General features: G+C 37.8%; 1 protein-coding gene across 1 annotated transcript in view; it reads right to left on the bottom strand.

Annotated features, from left to right (window-relative positions):
- Nucleotides 1-14,576, bottom strand: part of zfh1 (Zn finger homeodomain 1) — a 123,204-nt gene extending 108,628 nt beyond the window's left edge. Inside the window, exon 1 of the mRNA XM_065237492.1 lies at nt 13,402-14,576. Within this exon, the coding sequence (XP_065093564.1) occupies nt 13,402-13,480 (79 nt within the window). The 5' untranslated portion in view covers nt 13,481-14,576. The remainder of the gene's footprint in view (nt 1-13,401) is intronic.
- Between the last annotated feature and the right edge of the window lie 7,739 nt (nt 14,577-22,315).

Raw genomic sequence — 22,315 nt, 5'->3', positions numbered from 1 at the left:
TCCGAATCAGAGATAGAGTCAGAAAGGGTGGCGTCAATCAATAATTACTACGGCGAGATGACATTGCGATGTTGATAGCACGCCTGGGTTTCAAATTGCTCGTGTCCAACGCATTAGATGGATCATTGGTTAGCACTGTAAGCATTTGTCCGATTCGATAAAACTTTAATGCTGACAAAATTGGAGACAGGAGTTCCAAAACTTCTGACGAAGGCGTAATTAACTCCATTTGGGGTTTTGAGTTAGGGTAGGTGTATCGGTGATGACTATAAATGCCATTTATGGTGTGCTCCAATTATGGCATATGTGAATTCCTTTGGCCATAATTGGAAATGTTCGCGATATTTCACGAAGATCACCAAGGGAAAAGTTCGCGAGTCATAGTGAGTTTTTGCGAACTTTTCCATCACTGATTGGAGCACAGCTTATTTAATAGGAACGTATAGCCATGACTGGTACACCTACGCTTCATAATTAAAAGAAATCAGAAGGTTCCTGACACTGATTTTAACAAAGAGATAGTTTTAGATAGGCAGTATACAGCAATTCACGAAAAAAAAAAAAAAAATGGAGAGTATCTTAGAAATTCGTAACAATTGGTAATTTTGTTCCTTTAAAAAAAGACCCGTATTTTTTTTATTTCACCTTAGGGTGACCCATTCCGTGTTAGGGTGGTACTGGGATTGTGATTACTATTTGTATTTAGCTATGCATGAACTTTAAATTCATCAAGATTCTGTGAGACTTTCCGTGTTAGGGTGGTCCGATTAATCAGCATTTCTCCTAATTTTAATATTTTTTAAAATCATATCTTTTGAATCACTTCTCAATGAAAGATTATTAAGGACTGTATCGAAAATAAGTTGCGAAAAAAATTTTAATTCAATTCCGTACAAAATATTTTTTAATTGAAAAAAAACTTCGATTATGTGTGTGATGGTCTTCTTTGAAACTTAACAAGGAAAAACAAAACCAAAATTATTCTATAAAGGACTGGTATCATGCTAGATTTTATTCCTTTATTCCTCCTTAGAACTCTTAATATCCGTTTTAAGATGCTCTTTACAATCGCCATTCAGCATCAGCAATCGTCATTCAAAAGGTTGTAATTGCGAACAAGTTGAATTGGGTCACTCTCGACGGAAATATATTTTTCATTTTTCAGCAAGAATGACGTTCAGAATTGATGTTAAATTAAGCCAAAACGATTGTACATTGTAGTGTTTTCTTCACAACCTTTCCCATTGATATTGAACAAGCCACTAAGATCATGAAACAGCTTCAAAAAATATTTTACGATGTGTTCCTATAAGACCAAAATCTAACTTCTTAAGAAGAACATTACATAAACAATTGAAGAATATTTTTCCATTTTAAAATATTTATTATGGATTTGGAAAGAAAAATTTGTTTACAAGTCATTTTTGATACAGTACTTAAATCTGGTAGAGGAAATGGATGTCATGTCGGCCTTTATGCCCCTAATTTGGGACCATACATAAATTCAGCAATCGACCAAAAATATCCAGTAGTACCGTCTAGATCATCTACCGTTCATCTAGATAAAATTGATAAATAGCAGATTTTTAGCGATGGACCCTATCTTAGATCTATAGGCCAACATTAGAGCCATTTCCCCTATTTGAAAAAAAAAAATATGAATATGGACTTTAATGGTGGTTTTACATTGATTTATTGATTACTTTATCGAAGAGGCATTCAGCCGTGGGCTGGTGCACCTCTGAAAACCCCAGAGAGAGGTTTTCCGTAGTTAGAAAGGCTAGGAATTCCAGAAGGAAACTCCCAAAATTACAGAGTTTGATGTAAGGGATCCCGGATGGAGGTCTCCAGAAATAAGTGGAACCCCAGCGGGGGATCCACTTTATACAGAGCGATTCTTTTACAAAGTTTGAAAAGTTTGTTTGCTGTCAAAGCTACTTAGTAGTTTTCCTTAATCACGTCCTTCTGCGAGATATTCGAGAGTTGTTGTGTGGGTAGCGGAAGTCATTGTGATGTTATGTGGAAGGTCCTGTTTCGTTGCAGTAAAGCAGCGTAAGTTAGTAGAACGTAATTCATTTTGGTGAATATAGTGAATCCATTGGCGTTGTGGTGGTCAGGTTTTAAGATGAGGAAATTAGATTTGGTCAAAGAGGCCGGCCTCACGAAGGAAGCACATCAGTGCCGCAGTCCTGACCGGGTCGTCGCTGAGTGCATCTTTGATGGTACCTGAAACGTCGTAGCATTCACGGGGACCCTCATATTGTGGGCAATGGCAGATACAAAATTTCCCACCTACGAGTATCGCCCTTAAATGTACTAATGAATAGGTCCCTCGATTGGGACCATGAGGTTGACCATGCATTTCTGATAGCGTTTTCAACCCACTTGTTTAGATCCCCCCGTGGAATCTCCCAAAAGAACAGTGGTTTGTCTTCCCGAGGCCGCTAGATGGTCTGCCTTCTCGTTTCCGCGAATGCCAACGTGCCCAGGGATCCAGACAAAGGTGGTATTTCTGCGAGCGTATTTTTGGATGGCTTGAATCCATGAATGTTTGGCTAGATCATAGTCGAGGGCTTGTACTACGCTGGCAGAGTCCGTGAATACGACAATCGGATTATTTGAAGGAGTAGTGGCGGCGATGAAGGCAGCGAATATTGATTCGGTAGTCGATGGCATACGGACATATGCGGGTCCGAGATTCCGATGCCGACACCGCCACGGGAGACCGAGCCATCGGAGTACCGGATGGTGTAATTATTATACCTGGTTCTCTGGAGCTTTGGAGCGACCGATCTCATAAGCGCAGGAGAATTGACTCCTGCCTTGAAGTTCCTCTTTAACGTCAAGCCGGTAGTGGGTCCGGGCAGGTTCCAATCTTTGGCTCCGCATCAGTGGACCCTGGACACCGGAGAGAGCTCCAGGTTGGTAGTATCTGAGAGGAACTGTTTAGCCTTGGTGAGAAGGAATGCTCTCTCATCTAAGCTTTCAGTCTTCTCCTCGAAGCTGATGGATCGGTTGCAAAGAGTCTGAATAATTAGTGGGTCAAACGGTAGTACTTCACTTTCTATGGAAACTGCTGTTACAGGTGTGGATGGTAGGAGGCCAGAGGACATACGTATTGCTTGATGGTACGTGGAGGCTAGTTTGGTGGTGAGTTGGTCACGGGCTAGGCAGGTGATTTCTATCCCGTGAAGCAAAATAGTTCTAGCGGGATTTACATTGAAAAACATTTGTTATAATCGATTTTCATGATTTCAAATTCATCTCATTGTCGTGCGCCCACCAAGCCGGAACGCGCGTCCGGCGTCAAAATTAACATTAGTGGCATAGGAAGTCCAGTGATGCCAACGAGAAATGTCGTTTTGATTTTCAGTCGTATGCACAATGCATAATCACTTTATGAAGCTTTTTTTGTAGTCTCGTGTGTATTTGAGTAGAACAGAACGAAAAGTTTAAACATATGATTTGATAAAAGAAAATATGTGTTAGTCATCCAATTAATCGAAACAAATGAGAATTGAGCGAGGATAATATCGATGATTTCAACGCTAAATATTGCTATTATCGTCGATGATGAACAAAAAGAGAATGGTTTTGCAGCGAATAAGAGCGTACTTATTACAGTATCCCCCACTAATCCGACCAATTTGGTAATCTGACTGTAAAGTCCATACAAATCAATGTTACTAATTTAAAAAAAAACTCCATAAGAGACCGTGATATCGGATTAGGGAGTGGGGAGCTACTGTATTCGCAGCTAGTACTGCAAAATGTACAATTTGAGGTACACGCTTATAAAAGTACAGTGGTGCACTTTGTGAGTCTTTCGTAGGCCTTAAATGCATTACAGCTTAGTATTTAATATATCATGCAATTTGACTAATTTTCAATTTCAGCTGTTTGTTTTACTTACCCCGTAAGGGAAACACGGGAAAGTTTTTTTTTAATGTTACGGGTCCAGGACAAGGCTTCATTACACAACTATGCTCAAAGCAATAATCTGAAGGATGATCAAATTCAAGAGCAAAAATAATTGAAGAAACCAAAGTATTATTATTGCTGGATGGATTTATTTAATTTCCCTGCGAAAATCATAAATTCACTCTTTTCATATGGAATTCTTGTCTGTTGTTTGACATCCACACATGGTGAAACAAAAAGTTGGTTTTCCATAGAGAAATACCATTGCGACGGTGAAGGACAATCCCTTTGTTTACGTCGTGTGGCGACATCTACTATTTGCAAGTGGGTACGTGAACCTAAGGTTATCTGTCACCTTGCCGGGGGCTTGGACAATTCTAATAGCAGCGCGAATGCTGCTTAGATTGACGAGAATACATAAATTCGCCTACCCAATGCAATTATTTATTTCTTGAACTATCCCTTTATTGATTTCAGTAATAATTGAGCTAAAAAAGGTAAAATATGGCAGCTGGAGACGTGCATTTCTATGGTTTTTTTATCCCTCAAATATGACTGAGCTTCGATATTAAGTGATGAGCTACGCGGTTAGAAATTATCAGGGACTTCGGTTATTTTTACCAAAATCTCAACAACTGAACTATTTGGTAAAAATATAGGCAGTCCAATTTAATTGTTTTTAAAGCTACAAAAACATGAAAATTTCACTACAATGACAAGATTTGTTCAGTTGAATATAGTTGAACGTGTTTTGAAACTATTTTTTTTAAAGGAAAGCAGGCTTAGATGTTGAGATTTCTGTAAAACATTGTCGTGACTTCTGAGTGTAGAGGCGGTGTTTTTGACAGTTGAGTATTGATTTCAAGCTTGCTGATTGTTCAGTAAACTAAACTTTTACTTAATTCATTACCGAATGTTTCACTATTTTAAAGTCTGTAAAATTATTTCCGATAATCGTAAAAAATTTGCTGTGTAGTCGAGGAAGTTCTGAGAAGTTTTGAGGGGTTCTACTGAGAACTTTAGAAATTTCATCAGTCACTGGGGGAGATTCCATCAGGCACTGAAACTTTAAAGAAATCAGGGCTTTATCTTAATGAAATAATGAAATTGGATTGTTAGCGGAATGTCGAAAAAACTGCAGAAAAGGTGATCTTCCATTTCATTTCACTTAATTAATTTTTGTATCCATGACAAATACGTATTTTGACTACAATGTGCGGTCTTCATCAGTATCATTTCCACTAAAAACCAACTAAATCCAACCCTCTTAAGTACTCATCCCCTAGGTAAAAATGTCACGATCACAGGTATAAACATGAAACTACAACGTGCAGAATCGGAACCTACCTAACTAACCCAATAATTAAGTAAAGTATATAATAAAGAAAATCTCAACAACTCTTTAATAAGGAAATTGTTTAGATTTTCCATGAATTGATGGATGAACGATAACATTTTTTGTTAACTTTAATGATTTAATAAAAATTAATTTTTAAATTTAATCGTTAATAATTCATCTAAGTTCCTCCTAAGCTCCCATTCTAGTGTGAGGGTGAACATCAAAACAATGTCCTCAGAAATTTATTGTTTCAATCATGATGTTATTTTAGTGAATTTATTAGCCTTGACTTGGCGGACAGCTGAACAAAGGATGATTCTAATTAAAAGTACTGACCGTAAAGAGACCTAAGCTACATATAAATAGTTCATTGAACAAGACTACCTATGTTCATCTTATCAAATGGAACATAAAAAATAAGGAACTAAAATTCATTTGAAAGGAACTAAAATTCATTTGTTAACCCATAATACGCTGAAAATGTTTCTTATAAAAGAAATAAAAATTAAGATGTAGTGAGCATGTGATTTAAACCAAGAGAAACAAGTTTTATAAAAAAATCTTTGGCAACGCGAGGCTGTGCGTGTGATCGAACCCGACGTTTGTTTTTTTTTCCGTGGAGTTGTTTTTATCTCGGTTGCTGATCTGGCCAAAACCAGGCCCAAGAGACAACGTCTAGTTCTTAAGTCCCTATTATTTGCCGCTGAGAAACTGTTCCGAACCCAAGTAGAACATCCACGAGGCGTTCCATCATTCTTCCCATCATTAGTTCCATCATTCGTTGAGTCGCAGCGTTGAACCTGACTATTGGCCACGAAAAGGCTTGCCAATGCACATAAAAAATCGAGTACATCAGGCATAACATTTGATAACGGCACAAAAGCATTTGTAAACAAACTTTCTAAGGCCCTTTACACGCGATCCAAACTACGCCCACGCAAACCAATACCACTTTCGGAAAGGTGATAGTTGCTCGTATCCGATGATGTTGTGGGTTTGCGTAAGCGTACTTCGGTTCGCGTTTAAAGAGCCTTAAAAAGTTTGTTTACAAAAGCTTTTGTGCCGTTATCAAATGTTACGCCTGACATACATCCGAACATTTGATTATCTCAAATCGACGGAAGACATTCCGCGCAACTACCATAAACCGGACTAGTTCATGTTGATCTTCGTCATGCTTCGTCTACAATTTGGACTTCTACATCAACACATGTCAAGCAGCCTTCAGGTTCAATTGGCTAAACTTGGTGAGTTCGCTCCATTTTGTAAATTTTTATCTTTTCCAACCAGTAACGTTGGGAGATCACCTTTTTGTGGTGCGCTACTGGTATAAGGTCTACCACCGAACTCTCGTTATGACAACTTCAAACAAGGGTATCAGGAGTTTCCAGTTATCAAAAGAATCACATAATAGTGACAAGACTCGGGTAGTGACCACCGCCGTTATGCATTTCTATACTGTATATTTCAAATCAAAAATATTGTTTATGTTCATAGATTTCACATAATCCTTTTCCCTTTGTCCTTTTCCTTTTCCTTTCCCTCTTCTCTTTTCAGAAAGCGAGTAATGGCGCCATAGCCATAAGTCATAAGAGGCAAGGACAAGAGTTAGTGCTCATGCCCCAACCGCCAGAAGAAAATGGAGCATCACTCAACCTTTCTAGCGTTGATGCTTCCAACGACCAACCAATCATATAATTACCAAAATCGGAACGTACGGTACGAGATGTCCACGTTTCATCAATTTATTGGATTCTGAAGCATCGTGTTTAAATCTTCGATTTAAACAGGTCCGATGTTTTCTGAATCATCTTGCCCCTTAAATGCTGCACAGTAGGCCTGGCCGTTTTTGATATGTGATCTTCGATGTAAAACATATATCAAATAGACAAGAAAAATGTTGTAAGTATATATATCATTTTCCAGGATGCTTTCAAGAACTGGCTGTGTTGATGTTAGATTAGATTATATTAGATTAGAAAAAAATCTTTGGCAACGCCTAAAAATATTCTTGAAATTATGTCCTCAGCGTCCAGAGTTTCCTTGTTCACCGTTATCAACGAGGTCTGATTTACCGGTAAAATGGGTTTATGCTTTGCAAAATTACAGCAATTTTATTGTGACTAAAATGAGTCCTATAGAAGTTAACGTTTGTGACCAGGCTTGAACATGCTCATTAAGGTACTAGAAGACGAGGTAAAGTTTGTGTAGGACACATAAAACCTCTAAGTTTCGCTTTCAGAGTGTCACAATTAGCAATTAGCTCACTCATAGCGATTACTCTCATTACAGCTAAAATAGCCAATTGTGACCCTCTTAAAGAAACATTTACATGTTTTATATGTCATACACAAACTTTTCTTCTTGCATCCTACATATAAAAAAATATTATTATTATGCCTCAGTATCACAATTTTGAAAAGTAGCATTTTAGCCTTCCCCGGGTGTTTTCCCCAGAGCCTTCCTCCAACTTCTCGTGGATGTTCCTTAAAGGTTTCGTTTTATTTATTTCTTTCAATTTGCTACAAACACTGCGACCTGACCCTAGCAAAGCTGAAAATCAAACTGAAAACAAAATTTGCTGTTATGATGTAACTTTTTTTGATTACTCCAGTTGATCTCGTGTTGAAAACTGCGAGCATATTTTTACACTGTTGAATCAAACGGAAAACTTATACTGCTTTAAATGAATCAATTGGATTACTAGGAGGAATGGCTCTAATGTTGGCTTATGGATCTAAGATTGGGCCCATCGCTAAAAATCTGCTATTTATCAATTTTACCTAGATGAACGTGTCATTGCGACGATACTAATGGATATTTTTCGTCATTATTGAAAATTTAGTCGATTGCTGAATTTATGTATGGGCTCAAATTAGGGGCATTTAGGCCGACATTACATCCATTCCCCTATTTGTTTTTAGCTACGCATGAACTTTGATGAATATCAAGATTCTACGAGAAAAAGTTTAAAACCTTAAATTTAGGATCCTTTTTATGGCATTAGTTTGATTCCAAATGCTTGGATTATTACGATATTTCAAATCTTCAAGTAAGGTCAAAATATTGCTTCATATTACTCTACTAGACGCTATCTTAAAGATCTCTTCAGATTGAACAACTTTGCCAGCAATGGAATAGTTCTACATGGTCAGGATCATGATATATTATGTTAAACAATATATCTTTCTTGAAAATCCGTGATTCAAATTAGCTTAATTTGTGTTTACCCACACTCAAAAAAAAAAAAAAATATTTTAAGTGTTCTCAAATCCTTCCACTGAAAAAAACTCACAAAGATTATAAATGCATTTGATACCGCAATAATCGCTGTACTTTCTAGTAAATGAGCCATTTCTGTTCTGTTGCAACATCGAGAAAACTGATTCCATGTTTACATACCTAAAAATCATCAATATTTGATTTTTATTCATGAATGAGTTCAGTTGATTTTCAATCGAGGTGGATACATTAAAGTCTTTATTAGAAATTCACAATGCCATCCAAGTTAAAATCAAGTGTAGGGTGAACAGGTGGGGTAAAATGAACAGGTGGAGTAAAATGAACAAGTAGCGTAATACAGCTAACCTATTCGAAGAGTATTTTAAGCTGTTCAAAACATCAGGAGCTGTTAGATGTGAAGAAATGTAAATGCACTGCTTGCAATGCAAGCTTTTTCTACGTGAAAATCAAAATCCAATAAATTCTAACCATTTGGTTTTTTTTTAATTTGAAGTATTGTTAAGGATTTATCGAAGATTGCAAGATTTTTTTTTTGTTTTAAATAAGCAATTGAAAAAAATTGATATTTGGGGGGCTAAAATTAACTGTTTATGATGGGGCTAAAATGAACAGTGCGCACAATGTTCATGTTACCCTCAGCACTGGTTCAAATTACACCCACTGTATGTTCATTTTACCCCCATCACATGTTCATTTTTCCCCCAGTAGCGGTTTAATTTCTTCCCAATGAATGTTAGTTTTACCCCCATTATATGTTCAGTGTATTCGTATGCATAAAAACCCAGCCTTGTAATGGGAGTTGGTGAAAATACAGGATTTATAATGAAAATGTGATTTTTGATTCATTGCTATGGTCTACTGTTTAGAATATGAATGGAAGCTTTACTTTATGCGATAAGTCCATCATTGGTTTGGGTTATAAAAGAGAAAACAGTTAAATTCATTTGTGGTGCTCATTTTACTCCCAGTTTACCTAGGATACAAGTTTTCTAAAACAAACATTATTAAACTAAGCCATACTACAGCCAACACCCATGTTCTCGTTTTCGTTCAAACCGTATTTTCCACACAATCGATACGATCCGTATCGAATGAAAACAAAATAATATGGGTGATAGCCTATGTCCAGGTAAGTTAATAATCCGAATAAAAAATTGGGTTACCAGATCGGGAATTCCGATACCTTAGCTGCCTAGGCTATTTAAGCACTTAGATTTTTTGGCCGAGCTCGACAAAAAAATGTGCCGAGAATCCAACAGCCGGATCTTCGGCAAACTCCTCGGTAAAATATTCAATTGCCGTGAAATCGACAAAGCAAAATTTGCCTCTTGGAGTCTTGGAACAAATTGTTGACCGGTTATCGGTATTATTTTTTTTTTTGTAAATTCCGGAAGTTCACAATATTTTTTTTTTTTAATTTTGTTGCTTCCATATGTAATAATTGACTGAGAAGCAGTTCTGAGAAGAAATAATAGAAGTAGTATACAATTTTACTACATTCCATTTTTTTAATTTGTTTATTTATTTATTGTTTATTTGTATATTGAAAAAATCAACTGACAATTATTGTTACGGTCAACGGTACCGAAAAGGCCAAGTAACCGAGGACGAAACACGTCAGCTGATACATTGAAGTCGATCATATAAAAGAAGTTTTTTGAATTGTCGGCTGATTGCTCGAATTGGCTCGTGTTGTGTATAATTTCGGCTCCGTGGTTCCAAAAACAGAAAGTCGCGTTGACGAAGAGGCCTCTCAGGGGCATACTATTTAGCTGAGCCAGCAGTGTTGGACAGTCAATGTCACCCGTAAGCAGCTTTCCAGCGAACATAGCTTGAGCGACCGTCCGTCTCACCTCTAATGGTTCGATTCCCAGGAGAGGGCAACGCTCCTCGTACGGTGGCAGGTTTGTTGGGTCACGCAAGAGCATATTTCTTGCGTTGCGTTGAACGGATTCAATTCTAGTGATCCAGCTAGCATGGCAAGGGCACCAAACAACTGAACTTGACTCCAATAAGGATCGCACAAGCTATCAGTAGAGTGACCTGAGGCACAGCGTTGGCAATTTTGAAAATGAAGGCCGATTGTCGATTAGCTCTGGAGATTACTGCCTTGCGGGACTCCCGAGTTGTTTGAGAAAACAAGTTGGTGGTTTAACGACAACCTTCTTTTCAGTTTGGTTACCACTTTCACTTTCCATGCGCACCTAACAGAGTGGTCGATTTCATTCTGACAGTTATTTTATGTATTCTCGGCAAAACGGAAGTTTGGAATGTGTCTGGATTCGTTTTGACAGATATTTGAAGTATTTTCGGCAAAGTAAAATGTGAATGCCGTAAAGTTCGCTGAATTATTTTGCTGATTTCGCTATCAGTGATTACTACTGACGAAGCTTGGTAAATGATTGTTGCTACCGAGATTTTGCTAAAACCAGGTCCGAAATTCGGTTAACTATTATATATGCAACAACACTTCGGAACATTTTCAGTTTACTGAACTGTTACAGATATATATATATTTCACCAAGTGTGTACTGTATCGAAAAATTAGCCGAAATTTCATACAAAATTGGAAAAGGTTTTTCTCTATTAGATTACCAAAAACTGGAAATCTTAGATACGAAAAGATTGATTAACACCATTAGATATTTATAAAATGTGGCTGGGTTCGATTCCCGGTCCGGTCTAGGAATTTTCCGGGTTGAAAAATTTCTCGACTTCCCTGGGCATTGAGTATGATTCCACACAATTATACTAATGCAAAAATGGTACAAGCATCGAAAGCTCTCAATTAATACCTGTGGAAGTGCATCTATAGAACGCTGAGTTGAGAGTACCCAATAAGCTAATATTCAATAAGCAATAAGCTTGAAATGCGAAACAGTAGAATAATTATTTAATTAATTTTAGTTTAATATCTTTGTGCATTGGAAACTCAATGCTTTTTAACAGAATTTTGCTTTGCCATGTACAAATTCAAATCATTGTAATTCTCATTGGAATTTAATAGAATTGATTGAAGTCAAACTCAAACAAGTTTCACCGCATTAAAAAATGCCCTTGATCCCCAATAATGAACCTTCCAACTTTGCTTGCATCATATGCTTTGTTTTAAATGTAGAAGAGTCGGTATTTGTTTTAAATGTAGAAGAGTCGGTAGAACAAAAACTGGCTGATTCGCTTTTCTAGGCTCCTTTTCAGAAATGAAATCGCAAAATCTGCCAACCGAAAAAAAAACTCATTGATGACTTACTGAATAAGTTTTTTTTTTTAACTTTTCACTGCTCTAGAATGCACTTTAACAGTATTCGTGACTTGTTGGTAGACATCGATTTTGCCGCTTGCTTGTTCTGTTTAGAATTGATTTTCCAAAAGTAATTATCTTTACAGCTCAAATTCAATTTAATCAATATTGAGGATGGTTTAAGAGTGGAATTGGTTTAAAATGTACAAAATTCCTCCTTTGAATAAAATATTCTTGGAAACCGACAAATAGTAGAGATCGCTTTTAAAAAAAGAACATAATCGTTTCTTGCAGAGCACAATCGAAATCAGTGGAAAAAATTTAACTGCTTCAAATAACTACTTAATTGTTATAAAAATAACTAGGGGTAGCATAAAGGGAAACGCACTTGTTGAATTGTAAATCATGTAATTTTTTTAAACACAACTGCACTGGCATTTTAATTGTAGCTTTGATATGCCATTATACTTTTTCTTAGCTTTTAAAAAGCCTGTTATGTTAACTGGTTTAATTAGAAACATAGACAGACGGATTATTTTTTAAGCAAATTTAGCTCGATATTATTAAATTATTTAGAATGCAAAAATGACGTCTCTCATTAGGTGTTTGATTACATTTTTATTAAAGTCACTTAAACACTTTTTAGGTCATTCATGGCTTGTGTATTGCAGGTAGTAGAATCATTGAGGCTCCTGGATAACAGGAGTATTTTAGTATTTATTACGTAGCTGTTTAAGTATTTAATCGCTAGAACTATCTACGTTTTAGAGCAAAGGATAACTATTATATTACGCAACTAATCCCAATCGATAGAAATAGAGGATAGTTAGCAAGAGGGTTTTAAAGCGATGAATAGATCTAAATACTAGCAAAGTTGTTAATTCTCAAAGTGTTACGATTTATCATCGTTAATCCCCATTTAAAGTCGCATGAATCACCCTAGGTTTTTACTCTGCATTTATTAAAAAAATACGACAGAAACCTCAATATTTTGTTAGGAAAACTCTTTTTTTACAGGCAATCTCTGATAATTTTGATCACCATTGCAACAGTTGGACATTTGTGTAATTTTCAATAGTGGCCTATTGAAAATTGATAAAGTATTTCCTTTAGCAGATCTGTAGACGAATTTCCAATCGATTGGCATATTAAGAATTAGAATTCATTCGCTATTGACAGAGTTATAAGTGGTAAAAACCTGACCACTTTTCGTAACGCGGTCGATTTTGGTTTTTTTTTAAATTGCACCCCCAATATGTTGCCGAAATACATAATCCTACGTCAAAAAAAAAAAAAGACTATTGCACTGAATGGAAAGATTTATCAATTGACCTGTAACCCATTAGTCTCCTGAACTGTTTATGCGAAGCAGAATTTCTTAAAATTTTAATTGTAAATATTCACTATGTTTCAAACGCACTGAACGTTCGGTAAATTCACATTTGAATCAATGTAAAAACAGTGAACTCTCTAGAATTATCAAGTTATACAAAATCGCTATCACAGCAGCCATGAAATTCATTTTTACTACGCTTCTATAACTCGATATCGAGTTAGTGGACATCGAATTGTGGAGAGTAGACTATAGCACTACACATTGGAATCTTGTTAAGTCGATCAAAACCCATTAAAAACATAAAACAAAAAAAATACATACACTGCAGGGCGAACGTGGCGGATGACGGCATGACACTGTCTTCTTGTCCGAAACGTGGCGGCACCAGGCAAGACAACATTTGGAACCGGTGTGGGCTGCGCTCCCGCCTATGTTTTGCACTTTCTTCTGTTTTCTTCTTCGATTGTAACTCACTCACTTCACACAATGGCTCACCCACAATCGTACTTGATGAATTGTAACGAGTGTTGCATCGGATAAATATAACAGAAAATGAAACTTAAATCAAGAAATGAACGAATTCGTTGCGTTTTCGACTGATCACTAGAATGCTTCTTTTCTTAATCAATCAATCCATTGCGATTAGTACTGGCTTCCACTATTTAATCTCAATGTTTAATGCTTCACTTCCGTTCGGCTCCATCTTGCGGCGACGTTCTCGACGATTTACGCACACTTTTTCACGAGCGCAAAGCTGTCTCTTCGATATCTTCCGCATAGAACGGGTGTAGGAACAGTAAACAAGATCAATCACACTCTGACCCAAGGATCACCTTTGTGGGCGTCTTCGTTGTTGTTGTTATTACTGCGTTGTTGTACAGGCTTTTGTCATTAGATTTCGTTGTCGTTGGTCTTCCTTGGTTTTTCCAAAACAACTAAAGTGAAACTTTGTGCACAGTGCCACTACTTTGTATTCCTTTGTCTCGTCACTACACGGAGTACCCCAGGGGGAAAGGTGTGCGACTCTTTGTTCAGCTCGGCGCTCAATGTTTTCGTGGGTCACTACAGTTTCCTTGACTCAACGCGCGGGTTTATTCGACGCGTCGCGAACCCTCTCACACGATCGGAAACTTCACTTACGACCGGAATCGGAATCGACTAAGCAAGGTGTGTTCTCACTCGGCACACCGGACAACCGTGATCGATGGTTAACTAATTTGAAATATCACACGGGTCTCTCGCAGTAGTGCCTTCTTCTTCTATATAATTCACTCTCGGGACACTCTACACCTAATATAATTTGTATATGCGTTCTGTGGAGGGCTCATAATCTCGTGTTTACGCTGCGACGTTTCAGTCGCTACTAAATTGTATGTACGATAGGTACAACACACCGCACCAACGCCAGCACATATCTCACACGACGAACCGTTCAAATCGTCCTCTCCTCCCCCTCTTGCTGCGGCGGCTGCTGGCTTCTTCGTGTCCCGTAAATACCGCTCTCGTGACGAGATTGTGTACACAGTCCACCGTTACGCCAGTGTATGAGTGTATGGAAGAGAATCACCGGTGTGCCGTACCAGGCCAAGCCAGCAGCACCCTCATCTTTTGTGATCCCTCGAGTTTACGAAGGAAAAAGTAATTTACCAGATGATGCTCCTGTCGTCGTCTGCCTGCTCAGGGCTGAACCGCATTGCACAAACATGCTTCTCGAACCGGGCACTCAGCGAAGCACTCGCCTCACTCACTCATCTCAGTAGGTGTTCATCAGCGCAGAGTGTGTGTTCATCTGCCTTGCACTTTCCCCACGATGGAAAATGAACAGGTGGGCAGGAACTCACAGTCTCCCAGTGTTGGTGAGTTCTTTGCCGTTAATGTTCACGAAAAGTTCACTATTTTGCTATACAGAAATTCAAAACAAAAATTTTATCTGCGGATTTGAACAGTTTTTGACCTGTTTCATACTACCGGAAGGTGTATGCTGGTCACAAATGCCGTGCCAAACTGATTTCCTACTCAATTAATCAATCTTTGATGTGAAATTCGCTAATAAACACGAGGCGCATTTCGTATAGCAAACATGCCATAACAAAATGGGCATGGTTCATTTAAGTAAACAAACTAACACTTCTTCCGACTGTTACACCTATGTATTAGCCGTCTCGCACTTTCCCCACTGTGTTGTACTTGTACACGAGACGCACCTACACATCTATCGACCGTGGCCGGAGCGAATGTGTGTGTATTTAAAGAACCCTTCTACGATCCAGGCGAGTAAGAGAGGTGCCACAGTCGGAATAAGTGTTAGTTTGTTTACTTAAATGAACCATGCCCATTTTGTTATGGCAAGTTTGCTATAAGAAATGCTCCTCGTGTTTATTAGCGAAATTCACACCAAAGATTGATTAATTGAGTAGGAAATCAGTTTGGCACGGCATTTGTGACCAACATACACTTTCCGGTCGTACGAAACAGGTCAAAAACAGTCCAAATCCGCAGATAAAAATTTTTGTTTTTAATTTCTGTATGGCAAAATAGTGAACTTTTCGTGAACATTAACGGCAAAGAACTCACCAACACTGGGAGACCGTGAGTTCCTGCCCACCTGTCATTTCCTATCTTGTTCTACGATTACTACACGGCATGGGATCGTCGTCGTACACCGGAGCATAGCGGTACAGTGAACTTTCATTCATTATTTCCCGCACGCTGAAAGCTTCTTATCGTTTCGTTGTGTGGATGTTGTTTACACTTGTATCATGAATAAGCAAAAGGAAGGTGGAGTTTCTTCGAGCTGTGGTGGTGTTTCTTCTCCGCTTTTTCTTGACTCGCTGTCGTCGTACACGTATATGTACGATGAGCCGTGTAGGTACAACAGGGAGGAGAAGTTGCGCATTTTGTTATGCTTTTCGGTGTAAAAAGATGCTAATCTTTCTTCAGCCGGACGGGAAGGTGCACGTGTGTGCATTTTTTTTTTATATTTCAGGAACGGACACTTTGTATTTCGGGAAAGGTGAAGATGGTGTGCGTAGGATTAGTGTAGAAGGAAGATGGAAAGTCAGTGTTCTTCATTTTATGAGACAACCGGTTCTAAGGGCAGAAGAGGTTTGTTCGTTGAGGAAAAGCTCTATATCTGCTTCTTGGAGTCGTGAAGCTTTTTCTAAAAAAAGCTGTCGAGATGTCAAGTGTTTCTTATGATGGTAACCATGAAGTAGCTTTCCCCTATTTATGCATTTGATTGATTCCGCACGAAGAGAACCACACAAATGGTGTGTACGGCATTAAATGTTGGTCAAGTTGGGCCCAAGTTCTAGTGTCTTGATAATAGTTGTGTCTTCGGTACCGGCTGATTCAATTTTGAATCCATATATTTTCATGATCATATATCAAAAACTCTAGATAATCCTCAATCGGTTTATTTGAATGTGATTTTAGCGGAATTTGCTTGAATTTGCATCTCACAATTGGTCTGGTGCAGATTTGGCGCTGATTCGTTCTACTGTTTTGATTTTAAATATTTCAAGGCTCCATTCCGATCATTTCAAAGATAACTTGAGTGTTAATTTACGGTACCATTACATCGACCGTCAATTTGTCACTTGCCCACGCAAACTGTTGTTTTTATTACGATGCAATCTCAATCACAAAATTTAAAATAAAATGACTAAAAGTCGTTAACTGTTAGTAATGTTTCCAGTATCCGTTCAATTTTAGCAACACAACCGCTTTTTTGGCACAGGGTTCAATTTTGGGAACGTCGAATATGTCTGTGAGACTGCTTGAAGGGCCAGCCTGGTTTGCAGCATTGGAAACTAAGCAGAACCAAAGGAACTTGAGCAGTACGTTCCGGCTCATGGCCATGCGAGTCGTGAGTGTATACATAACCATCTCATCGGAAGCAGTATGCGCTATCGACATCACCCGGAGGAGGACAACGAGTGCTACAGTCGGAGAGAAGCCGGTAGAGTACGGAAAATGGCGAAATCGGAGTCTTTGGCAAAGTGGCAATAGGAGTGACCACGGTGGATAGCGGTAGATGGACACATCGGTTATTACCGATTCGTTCGATCTAGGTGAACAGAAAACACGGAGAAGTCAACCACCACCGGACGCAGTTCCTGTCTGGCCACGCTGCTTCAGGAAATACCTGCATCGGTTCGGACACGCAGCGTCACCTTTCTGTCCGGAGTGTGGCAACGTGGATGAAACGCTGCAGCTTGTGGTCTTCGACTTAGACAGTGCGAAGGGAGATGCTTGTCCTTAACGTGGAGAATGTCGTCGATGAAATGTGTCCAGAGGAAGGCACTTGGAATGGAGAGAGGAGCAGTGATCTAGCTACGCCAGCTAGAACTGAGAGTATGAGAAGTGCTAGCCCCCTCGAAGTAGTCGGTTCAGCTTGGTCCCGGGGAGATCCAAGGAGAGTAGAGAGTAAGGAATGGGCTTTAGTGGAGCTACAATAGGCAACTAGTGGATACCACCCCGTGCCAACTTCAATACAGGTCTGGCTTTTTGACTTCTCTGCTTTGACAGTTAATACATATTTCATTATCATCAAAGGAAAATTAAATCAATAATTCTAATTATTTGATGGTTTAGAAGAGTTTTTTTTTACAAATAATTGCATTATTCTGTAATAGTTTTGATCAAAAATATAATGGGAATTTTTTCCCGATTTTGCCAGCCTAAAATTTGAGAAGGGGCTGACAAAATCGGGAAAGCACTGTAATGTATTTTTGCTCCTTGTGATCGAGGACCAAGCTTGAAAGGCGATTGGTAATCAAAAATTACCACAAATTATTAAAATAATAAGTGAATTTAAAATTGCTCAGTAATTTCAATGTAATAAAAATAATTGTGGGTAATTTATGGGTAATTTCAGTAATTCCTACTGCTTGGAAAGTAATTTCAAAGATAACTAAGCAGTAATTCTAGTAATTCTATAAATATTTGTACTCGGGAATTATCATATTCTTTATTATTCTATGTAAATTTTATGATTCTAGTTGTTTCAGGTATACTTTATTATTGAATTACTGGAAATCGAATTTAGATATTAAAAAAATGAATATTTGAAAAAAATAAATTAGGATCCATGATGCAACCGAATGAAATCGACTTTTTCATATTCTTTGGTGCAAGCAAACTAGGTAATCATGACGTTTGATTAATGAAAACAATTTGAATGAAGAAAAGAGATCTTCTGCTGTCCTAAGAGGAAGAGGAGAAAATAGGGAACCAATTTTCTGTCAAACGCGAACCAGCATCTGATTGGTCGGGTGAACGTATAGAAACTCGAGAATTTTTAAAACAAGGAATCTATTTTCTTGTATTTTGACAATCGACTGTGTCGCCCATAATTAAATAGTATTTTTAGATAGAGCTGGAGTTAGGGCGTAACAGATTTTGTAAACAATGACTTCTTTCGATGATTTCTAGAAAATCAAGCCAACGCAAATAAACATCACCATCGGGTAGGGGACAACTTCCTCTACCCAAAGGTAATGTTAGTTTGCGTGGGCGTGCCTTGAATTCCTAGAAATCATCGAGAGAATTTATTATTTACAAAAGCGGTTACGCCCTAATTCTAGCTCTATCTAGATTTGCACGATCGTTTCCGCGAGAGAAGAAGAACACTTCACAGACAAAAAAAAAGCCAGTTGTCTTATCTTCCTCTTAGCTGCTGTCATGATTACCTGAGATTTGTCAAATAATGTAAATATTTACACCGATTTCATCGAATAATTAGCGCGATAATCGAGATTTGTTTTCCAATTTTGATGACATTCGCATCAGCGCACATAAATGTCCAAATCCAAATCAAAAAAAAAATCAACAGATGAGTCTCGCTATATTGTATTTAGAGTAAAACTTTCAAATTCTGACTTTTCAATGATTTTTTTTAAATCTCAGTTTGAAATATAAGTTTAACATGATTGCAGTTTAGATTTTTATTAATCGAGCTTGGATGTTATCGTATTACCAACAATCAATACGAAAAACGATTTTAAATTGGCTCACTACTTGACTAGCCTATTGGTCCCAAGAAAACGATTAACGTACCCCATTCTAGTCGAAATTCTAGATCTACGCAATGTTTGTTTTGATTCGCTATGAAAGTTTGACAAATAAAATGAGGGGTTAGCGGTTTTTCCTATGTTTCGAGGGGTGAATCGATTAGCTTGGGACCGAAGAGAGTACCAGAGCTAACCAAAAAAGTTGAGCACGTTATTTCGGGACCTTCTAGTCTAAGAGTTACCTCTATGATATTACTCCAGCAATCTCTAAGTTGGAAACATTGTTAATCATTGAATAATTGAGTAATTTCTTAAATTATTTAAGTAATCGTAGTAACTTCAGTAATCGAGAGTAATAAAAGTAATTTCAAAGTAATAAAGTAATTTTAATTAATTGAAAGTTATCAGAGCAATTTTCGGTTATCTGACTGGCACTGACCGTTAGTTATCTCTGGTAGAAACCCTCCGCTTGTGATTACAATTTTTTAATAAGGTCAATAGCTTGAAGTTGGGCAAAATTGGCCAAAACAGGTATACTTAAAATGCAGCCCAATGTATACCAAATCATTGGTCTTCTTTAGTATTCTCTGCCGATCTGCTTATTACCAAACTATAGGGCCGCGACTCCTGTATAATTGTGTTGCTGTTGTTGTTTTTTTATGAACATTAAAAACAACATTACTACCTCAAATGATTACTACCTATATCTCTATATAGTTATATTTCATCAACCATTTCATGTAATACCAAAGAAAAACAATATTCATGGCTACCCATTTCCTCGCCACTTTCAGAATTGTCGCTTACTTCTGTTTCACCATCGGTTCATGCATCGGTAGATGGAACTAAAAGAGTTTGAGCATCTTCGGATAAAAGTTTTGCTTGTTTTGGAAGGGGTCTTATTGTTGAAATTAACGGGTCAGATGATTCAAGCAGACGATTCAGAAGGTCGACGTTTGTTACTGTTCGGGAAATTTTTCGAGGATGGTGTATCCGAAAGCGCCTGATGTATTTATTCCTTGACACCTGGGCCTCCTCGGATAACTGCCCAATTGGGACAAGTTATGTTTGACCCACAGCTTTTGGAAGTAGTGACAGATGCTCTTGACATATTCCTCTACTTCTGAAACGACATCTGGCATGAAAATCATATATATTTTATGAACAGCCATAACCTCGGAAGCTACGCAGTCCCATTTTTTTTTTACTTTGGTTCCCTGCGGTTTTCCTCCATAGATTAAACAACTCACGTTTTTCAATTAACGGGTGTGTACCTCGTCACGTTTCAAATAGTGATCAAAACAAATTGCACTCACCTGAACCAACCAAAAAAGATATTTCAGAACTCATTATCGTGAGTATACTTTATATACGTTCGAAAGCCTATGACACATTTCTACAGACACCGGAACTCAAATAGTGGGAGGAACAAGGACCAATGTTCGTTCAATCAATCGGTGACTACTACCGACTCTGTGAATCACCTGCTGGGGGGTTCAGTCATTTTTTAAACACTACAATAGACACCGGGACTTACCTGCCACAAGAAACAAGAACCACTGTTTATTCAGTCTACCAATCACTACAATAGACACTACGAATCACCTTCTTGTCCAGTCAACCGGTCACTACAATTTAGAATTTGGAATCAAAACTTTTAACACACGCGGCTTTGCAACGCCTACTCTTTTTTTCGCATGCCTACTTCGATTTAACCGAATTCGAATTTTCTTCCTTCAACACCAAGAGTAAGTGACGTATGAAGGAGCCTCTATGAACAAATGCAAGAAAACGATTATCTGCACACGATTTACTTTAGTTTGGTAATAAGCAGATCAGCAGAGAATACTAAAGAAGACTAATGATTTGGTATGCATTGGACAGCATTTTAAGTATACTTTCAAATGTAATTAACCTGGTTTGCCCAGTTTTGCCCAGCTTCGAGCTATTGACCTTAATAATAGTGCTAATTTTGGATCAAAACCTTGAATAGCTTGAGAAATATTGGAGATAGGGACTTGCTTCCCCAGACAAAATGGCGTATTAAAAAAAAACGTTTGTGTAGAACATACTAATGTCAAAAAATTGCTTCCTGAAAAGTTATTTGCAAAAAATTGATTTTCATAAGGCTCTTACCAAAAAATGACATATATCTGTAAACGTAAGAGATAGAGGGTTTACAACTTCAGCAAAAGTGTTTGTTTTAATATTCTCTTCTCTAAAACTTTGTTTCAGACACCATTTTGCTATCTCGACAAACAAAAAAGTAAATTGTTCATCTACCTGCTAGGTGGATTAATCATGAAATGACTCAGCTCAAAAGAAGGGGCTTTTTAAGTACACCAACTTCTCTCAAGACACTATATGGCTTAAATGGACCGTTCTTGCATAAACTAAAAAACGCACGTTTTGGCACCGAATTTCTAAATGGCTTCAGACAGTAATATTGGATTTCAAAATATCTTCAGACATGGATTTGCGGTCTAGCGGCGCCGGTGGTATAGTGGCAAGCGTGATTACCTCTCACCCGAAAGTCCTAGGTTCAATCCGACTCCAGTGTAAATCGTAATTAAGTGGTGAAAAATCATACTTTTTAAGAAAAAAATAGTAATAACTCACCTATTTGGCTATGTTGTGTGCTATACTATTTATAGAATTTGTGTGTATTGCTGTTTTGAACAACTTTGTAAAACATTTCCAGACGAGTAGGAGTTTATAGAAAATTATTATAAAAGGGGCGACCCCGGTGTAGTGGTTAACAACTAGCGCTTTCGGATGCATCTCTCACGCCAAAGTCACGAGTTCAAATCTCACTCCCGGACAAGTCACGAATGACCCAAGAGCGTTAAAGTGATTAAATTATAAAGTTTAATTTTTTACTAAGAAGTTTTCCTCGAAAAACGGTCCATATTTCAATCAGATGAAGAGCAAAGTTTCTTGTTTTTATATTTTCTAAAACTTTGCCGAAGACACCGACCCACAATATGATTTTTTTCAACAAAAAAAATGATTTTGGATATCACTTCTAAGGGGATTAACCATTGGTTTGTCCATTCCAAAATAAGGGTCTTGTCATATAGAAACTTTTCCGAATAAACCACTAGTCTAAAAAGCAAGATTCACGAGATAATGACTTTTGACCGTCTTTTCACAGTTCTGGACCACTGTGCGACAGCCCCGTACAATTTATTTCACAGCATTCGTAATTCAACTCGTGAGCA

The sequence above is a fragment of the Ochlerotatus camptorhynchus genome, unplaced genomic scaffold (genome assembly GCF_037179485.1).
Source record: "Ochlerotatus camptorhynchus isolate MF236.1 unplaced genomic scaffold, CSIRO-AGI_Acam_v1.1 ptg000626l, whole genome shotgun sequence".
Lineage (NCBI taxonomy): Eukaryota > Metazoa > Arthropoda > Insecta > Diptera > Culicidae > Ochlerotatus > Ochlerotatus camptorhynchus.
This window is presented reverse-complemented; position numbering and strand designations above follow the sequence as displayed.